General features: G+C 31.3%; 1 protein-coding gene across 4 annotated transcripts; it reads right to left on the bottom strand.

Annotated features, from left to right (window-relative positions):
- Positions 1 to 281: 281 nt before the first annotated feature.
- Positions 282 to 7515, bottom strand: LOC18586605 (ankyrin repeat and death domain-containing protein 1A). Of its 4 annotated transcripts, XM_007010088.2 has the most exons (5): positions 3727 to 3881; positions 3555 to 3625; positions 2015 to 2104; positions 1233 to 1850; positions 282 to 1140 (listed from the first exon to the last, which is right to left on the bottom strand). In XM_007010088.2, exons 3-5 carry the CDS (start codon positions 2021 to 2023, stop codon positions 412 to 414), a joined length of 1356 nt encoding a protein of 451 aa, XP_007010150.2. In that variant the 5' UTR covers positions 2024 to 2104; positions 3555 to 3625; positions 3727 to 3881; the 3' UTR covers positions 282 to 411. The 4 variants fall into 4 exon arrangements, with proteins under 4 accessions (XP_007010150.2, XP_017985250.1, XP_017985249.1 ...); XM_018129761.1 differs by lacking the exons at positions 2015 to 2104; positions 3555 to 3625; positions 3727 to 3881 and adding exons at positions 7200 to 7270; positions 7464 to 7515 and having other exon boundaries at positions 1233 to 1849; XM_018129760.1 differs by having other exon boundaries at positions 2022 to 2104; positions 3555 to 3881.
- Positions 7516 to 7765: the final 250 nt, after the last annotated feature.

Below are 7765 nucleotides of genomic sequence, written 5' to 3'. Positions count from 1 at the left end.
TAGATGGGTGTAAAATTATTTGAGTTTTTACATTTTCATATCTATTTATACTCTTAATTTACATTATACTAATCTAATGGTTAGATTTCATGTTCTATTCAAGCTAATCATGCATACCAAATTTCAAACTAATTAATAATGCCCAATTATTTGTTTAATTTATATAGCATTAACTATTTGTTATTCTGGGTGGTACATCGAGTGAAAGCTTTATAACGAAGGTTTAAAGTCTCAGGTCTATTTATAATGGCAATAGACTTTAATTGCCATCAAGTGTGTTCTCACAAGAAATCAATGCATGACACTATGTTTTTCATTAAAATGTCAAAATAATAATCGAACATGAAAATATAAAAAGACACGCCGGTGCGTGACTGAATCTTCCTTATATATTCCACGGTTCAATCCCGTTTACATTCGATGGTTCAAATACAATCTCTTGGAAATGATCAAGAACCATCTGCTGGCTTCCATGCATGCTAAAGTAATCAAAACGATCGCAAGCACTGCTTCATCTGGATCCTTGCTGTATACATATATATCATGAGCTGGTCTTATAGTCCACCACGCATAATAGAAGGATCGAGTTACTAATACCGCTAGTACTTCAGCCAGAATCGCGATGGCGCTACTACCAGTAGCAAGTTGGAGTATGGCAATGGTAAGAGATAATGTGAAAATAGCCAAAACAAAGAGACTCCAGAAGAAATTTGAAAAGGTATTCACATCCATGACTGAATTGCCAACCCTAGTGTCATTGGGATCGTTGCCTTGCCAAACACCGCCCGGTGGACTGAGCAAGGATTCATAAATGGCTGTCATAATCAGTGCTAAAGCTACTAGTAATGCATTCATACTCTCAACCGACATGTTCATGATTGGCCCCAATGCTCGAATTGCTACTTTCTCGGGAAAAATGATCCTTGATCTAAACTTCTCGTGTACGGGTTCAGCTTTAGCTTTAAGATTGAATAAAGCACTCAAACCAGCAGAACCGTCCGTATCGCGTAGAATCTTCAAACAGATCTCTTTGTCTTCAATTACACCATCCCTTTGGCGCTTAAGGACGTTTAAAGCAGTCAAATTTTCTGAATTAACCGCCTTCGTATCCACCTTACAGTCTAATAACAGCCTGATCATCTAAACAAATATATCAACCAAAGCCAAGATTTATTCACATGTATAATGTATAATATTGTTGATAACGAAAATGAGATGTTAAATATTATTACCTCGGGTTGATTATGGGAAGCGGCTATATGTAACACCGTGTTGCCATCTGTATCTTTTGCATTCAATAGGTGCTTTCTTGAAACTTTTCCGTAGAGATGAGTCCTTTCAAGCCACCGCACAAGGATTTCAAGAGCTTCAAATCTATGGTTTTCTGCTGCAATATGTAAGGCAGTCTTCTTTTGAATTGTTACATCTTCGATGCATGCCGGACAATCTTTGAGAAATTGAGCCAAAAGTTCAAGGTTCTCGTTCTCAACCACGTAGTGAAAAGCAGTGTAGCCCTGTTTCCCTTTGACACGAACAAGATCTTTGTCAACGTCCAGGAGACGAAGAACCGTCGAGGTGTGCCCTTGTTGCAAGGCAAGGTGAATGGGGCTAAAGACGCCTTGGTTCAGCTTCCTAGCAAATGATGGCTTTAAGTACATGATCGCTATTGCAAAATCAGCATGGCCTCTCTCTGCAGCTACGTGTAGTGGAGTATCAGCAAATTCTGCATCATCATAGAGCCTCAAGACATCTGCATCTTCCCCAATGCTGTTGTACAATTCATCGATATCTCCTGCTTCAGCAGCCCTTCTCAACCTTTCCATCGCCATAGGATTGACCGATAAGGATTCCTGAGAGTAGTTAAAAGAAAGTTTGGTTTCTTAGAGTGAAACAAGGAAATGTGTGGCAAAAGAGAAAGAGATCGGGAAAGGGTTCAGCTAATAAGTATAATTATGTCACATATAGAATGTGTTCATGTGTATATAAACATTTAAATTACATTACTCCTTATTACCGCGCACATTGAGAGGTTCTGTTCTTTCTCACTAGTTGCCTGGTATATTTTGATTTTTTGTCCCCTACTTCTTGCTGTCCTGTAGTTGAGCTGTTTTCGTTTGAGAAAATTGTGAGAAATGATCATTTTGATAATTTGATTTCAAAAATAACACTTAAAATTAAATTAATGTTTTTAACCATATTTAACTATGACTTGACAAAAATACTATTGAAATTATTTTAAATAAATTAAACTATTTATCACAATTTCTTCAAATTCATCCATGCTTCCGATTTCTCTCTCTCACCATCCAGCTATATCTAATTTTATTGATTTTTCTCTTCGGCATCCGTTTGTTGTACTCTCAATTTTTCTCTCTTGCGCATTCAGAACGCCAAGTAATGGTTTTGATGTACTTGCGGTGGGTGGTCCTTTGGGGAATTTGACTTTTAAGTATTTTGGATGAAACTAAAATGGTAAAAATGATCACAAATGTTTGAAATAGCTTTTAATTGGATCAATTCGGGACATAGACACCAATAAACTAAAGAATTTTATCAATTTGGGGCATAGATAATGAAAATTGTGTTTTGATTTAAGAAAACATGCTAAAAATACTTTAATCGGTGTCAAATCGTAAAAAATAAAAATAAAAAGAAATGAAGAGAGTTAAGAGGATTTGAAGTTTTAGTTTGCAAGTAATAACAACATTTTAGGAATTAAATGTAACAAAAGTTTCTCGAACATGAAGTGTAATAACAATATTTTTTCAATATAATATGTAACAATAATATTTTTTCAACATAACGTGTAATAGTAATATTTTTTTTCAACGTAACTTGTAAGATATTTTTGTGAATGGTGTGTAACAATAATATTTTTTTTCAACATGACATGTAACAATCTTTTTTAACCATGGTATGTAATATGTTTTTATACATGGCGTGTAATAATGTTTTTTCAACATGGCATATAACATCATGTGCACTTGAATATGAAGAGATTTGATTAAGGGTAATTTTATTCAAATTGACTAAAAACAGTTAAAATTATAACAAAAAAGTTATTTTTGAAAACATCTTATCTTTGGAGGTTTTTTTTAAAATGTCCCTTTTGGTCTTATTTTTGTACAGTTGCTAGGGTTGGGGAATTGTTTATTTGACAAGGCTTTTTGCTCCCCTTGTCATTGTTGTACAACTTTCTCTTTCTATCTAAAAAAAAAAAAGTACTTTAGACTCCTAAATTATCATTTTGCTATATTATACTCCCTCAAGTGATTGGGGAGAACACCACAAAAGCTTGTGCTTGAATGGATGAAATGTTGCTGATGACGAGCCTTTAGTGAAGATGAAAACAAGTTGTGATTGAGAACGAAAATGAAAAATCTGAAGTAAATGCTTGTGGACAAGATCTCGAACAAAATAATAAGAAGCAGTAGTGGAGTTAGGATTTTGCATTTGAAAGGCAAAAACAATCTTTATAAAACAATCATATTAGAAGTTCCATGTTAAAACAACAAAACATAAAATAACTTAAATGGAAAAAATGGTTAAAATACCTGGAAAGTCTCTGCTTGAGCAGCCCCCCTCAACCTTGCTTCCAATGTCAGAGGACTGATTACTCAAAATACTGTAAAGGGCAGATAAAGATGAAAGCGTAGGTTAATTTTAGAAGGTAAAGAAGTGCTCAATGATGAAGGTATTAGACTATTAGGTAGTCCAAAAGAGAACCTTAATCGTTATAGAGGGATTATCTTCTGGTTTAGTAGGATGGCAGGAAGAGCGAAACCTGGATAAAGGTTGAAATAACTAGTAGTTATTAGCATGGATGGAATCTTTATGCAGGAGAAGTCATTGATCATAGCCAGTTGCCAAGTTTTCCTGCTTTATAAATTATAAAATTTGGGTCAAGAGGACGAAGACCTTATACCTAAGCCTCACTCCTACCTAATACCATAATAGTCCTAATTGTAATTTCCTTAGCAAGTTCCTTGTTGACTATTAAGCTAATAACTTAACGATGAAGGGTCTAAACAGAAGCATAATAATTTCCTTATGCTTTTGACAGAAAGCATGGACCAAATTAAAGACATAAAATATAACAGAACAAACAATTTTTATTAATTGTTTTCTAAGAAATAGTATGTAAACATGTAGTCCTTGGTCCTACTCCTAGTCAAAGTTGTCATTTAGTTTTTTGGTTATGTGAACCGGCTGGGGGTCCAAAGGTACCACAATTTCAAAAAGGATCAACGTGTGCTTTGTCTTTTTGACTCTTCTCTCCTCTATGAATTTGTTTATTTTGAAATTAAACAAATAGCCATGGACTGTTTTTAATTTTTATATTTATTCTTAATTTCATTTTTTTTTTTGAAGTTGATTGTTCCTTATGTTGGGGGAATTTTAAGACTCTCTCAATATTTTGGTGAGGTCCCAAAAATGTTATCTTACCTTAAGAATTTAGTTATAAAATTATCACTACAATTTTCAAACAAAATTCCATCCTTTTTATGGAACTTTTATTTATTCTCTATTTTTCTTATCATTTTTTATTACGTATTATATAAATAACATGGGAATAACACCAAGTTGTACAAAATTAAAGAATTTAATGCAACAAATAGATATATCTCATTGGAAATTTTTCAAGAAATTCTTTTTTTTTTCTTATTTGAATTTAAAGTTTAGGGTTTAGGGTTAAGTTTCAAGAAATTTTAAAATCGAACACAGGTATAACAGCCAAATTAGAAAAACTGTTATTTTGTCAGCTTATTACTGGGCTTGAGATTAACTCAGCCTTAATTTTTCTTGAAAATCTAACTCATACTTCTAAGGAAAATTAAATTTCATCTACCAGTGCCCAACCATTTAAGCTAAAGCTTAAGTACAAGATTTCCTACAAGTTACTTAGACTTTGATTATTTGATATTTTTACTATTTTATTTTTTATTCTTTATATATAAAAATAAAAAATTAAAAAACAAAATACAAGTTTATGTTTGATGCACTTTGTATATAGCTTTTTTATATAATGTTATGTCATCAAATGATGTCACATCATTATAAAAATTAATAAATTTATATTTAATGTATTAATAGTGTATAGAAACTATACACTATAAGCTTACTAATGTTGTCACCTCGTTAATGAGGTAGAATTAATAATTTTTTAGAACTTAAAATTAAATATTAATAATTTTCTTTAAAAAAGAAAATAAAAATAAAAAATTCTTTTTTCTCTCTCTTACTCCCTCACAATCTTGCTGTCCTCTTTTTTTTCCTCCAACTTCATCATCTTCTTTTCCTTGTCTTCTTCCATTAAAATTAAGTTTGGCAAAAATTTGACTTAGCAAAATTGTGCAATAGATAATTAAATATTTCAAGGTAATTTTTACTTGGAGACTTTAGTGATATATATTTTAAGTGATTTCTACATATTTTCATTCCTATTCTTTCAACAAAAACCCAAAATACTCTTACTAAATTCCTCAATCTCTTAGGGTTTCAATAATTTCTCTCTCTTAGAGTTTCGATGTGGTGTTTTACTTTGAATTCCTATTCTTTCAACAAAAACCCAAAATCCCCACCAAGTTTCTCAATCTCTCTTTAAGGGTTTCAGTGATTTCTCTTTCTAAGGGTTTTAAAAAAATTATTTTGGATGCCTGAGGAAGAAAAGAAAAGAACCTAAAAATGTGAAAGGGATTTTCAAGAAAAAAAGTGAATATTTTATTTTTATTTAATTAATCATTAAAAAAATTTTAGTATTTAATTTTAAGTCTCTAAAGAATTTTAATTTTATCTCATTAGGCGGCAGCATTTTGCATCAAATAAACTAAATATTACTAATTTTCTTTAAGAAAAACCTTAAAGATAAATACAATTTTTTATATAATTAAAGATAAATACAAATTTTTCTCTCTCTTCAACTCCCTCCTTCATCTTCTTCTACTCTTCTTGGTTCATTAAGAGCAGGTTTGGGATTATTTTTTCACCCTTATTCTCGATTGTGAGTTGCATTTGTACACCATTGAATTACAAGTGCTCAATCTCACATCTGTTCTATTGGTCAGTTCTAGCATTTCTTTTACATCAATCTCTGCGAAGAGGAACAGCTAAACCAACAGATATCTACATTTTGGTAGGTCATATAGTTTATTAAAATTTGTTAATTCTGGAAATTCTTGAACATAAAACCTTTTTTACTTTGAACTTTGTGCTATAAGCAAAGCAAATAATATTGTTGAATAGTCAAGCCAACTAGTTAGGGAATATAAATATTAATTAATAAATCTTAGTCACAAAGGCAAGTAATTTGTAAGAGGATATCAAATGACCCAAATCCGAAATTTCAATATGAAAACTTCTAGTTGGAAAGGAGAGAATTATATCACATCGTAATCTTAAATTCAATGTAAAAATCACTTAGAAGTATATCACTAGAGCCAACAAGTAACAGTTAATTACCTTAAAACTTTTGATTATCTAAATATTATTGAAGTTGCACAATTTTGTTAAATATTATTCAAGATAAAATTAATGAAAAAATCAAAGAAATCAACAAAACATATAGTGATAAACTTGAACCTTGAACCTAAAGGTTACAAAACATCCTTCTAACTATTAAACAAATCCTGGCAAAGTTTCATCATAGATAACTGTCATTTTGTATTTGAATATTTGACTATTTGCTAAAAAAAAATGAAAGAAAGTTTAAATCCCTCTTCTTCTTTATTTAAAAAAAATAAAAGGGAAAACAAAACTTTGCAACTTTTGGCAATCGGTTATTTTTAGGCCTTTTTCTTTTATCTGGCAAAAAAAAAAAGGGATTTTAAAGAGCACTTGATAAGCTTCTGCTTTTTCAAATTGCACAATGATTTTTTTAATTTTTAATTAAGAAATCCAGGTTTTTTTTTTGGAAAGAGAATCTAGGTTTTTAGTTGATAATGTATTTTTTTCAATTCATATTAATGTGTAAAATGTTTTAAGATTTTAATTATTCAGAAATTATTATATGCTACATCTAATCTAACGGTTCAGAGTCTATAAACGAACAGAAACAAAAAAATATCTCAACACACCTAGTGGGACTCGAACCCACAATCGCCTGATTAGAAGTCAGACGCCTTGTCCACAATCATATTAGAAGTTCCATGTTAAAACAACAAAACATAAAATAACTTAAATGGAAAAAATGGTTAAAATACCTGGAAAGTCCCTGCTTGAGCAGCCCCCCTCAACCTTGCTTCCAATGTCAAAGGACTGATTACTCAAAATACTGTAAAGGACAGATAAAGATGAAAGCGTAGGTTAATTTTAGAAGGTAAAGAAGTGCTCAATGATGAAGGTATTAGACTATTAGGTAGTCCAAAAGAGAACTTTAATCGTTATAAAGGGATTATCTTCTGGTTTAGTAGGATGGCAGGAGGAGCAAAACTTGGATGAAGTTTGAAATAACTAGTAATTATTACCATGGACGGAATCTTTATGCAGGAGAGGTCACTGATCATAGCCAGTTGCCAAGTTTTCCTTATAGCTCAGCCTTATAGCTCAGCCTCACTCCTACCTAATACCATAATAGTACTAATTGTAATTTCCTTAGCAATTTCCTTGTTGACTATTAAGCTAATAACTTAACGATGAAGGGTCTAAAGAGAATAAGCATAATAATTTCCTTATGCTTTTGACAGAAAGAATGGACCAAATTAAAGACATAAAATATAACAGAACAAACAATTTTTGTTATTATTTTCTAAGAAAAAGTATGTAAACA

This window comes from Theobroma cacao, unplaced genomic scaffold (genome assembly GCF_000208745.1).
Source record: "Theobroma cacao cultivar B97-61/B2 unplaced genomic scaffold, Criollo_cocoa_genome_V2, whole genome shotgun sequence".
NCBI classification, from domain to species: Eukaryota; Viridiplantae; Streptophyta; class Magnoliopsida; order Malvales; family Malvaceae; genus Theobroma; species Theobroma cacao.
The sequence above is the reverse complement of the archived record's forward strand: the minus strand, read 5'-3'. Positions and strand labels throughout refer to the sequence as shown.

What these genes read in the sequence shown, in the direction of transcription:
- LOC18586605 (XM_007010088.2), bottom strand. An exon ending in CTTCCCATAATCAACCCGAG is followed by an intron (nt 1,141 to 1,232) that starts GTAATAATATTT and finishes ATATTTGTTTAG; the next exon opens with ATGATCAGGCTGTTATTAGA.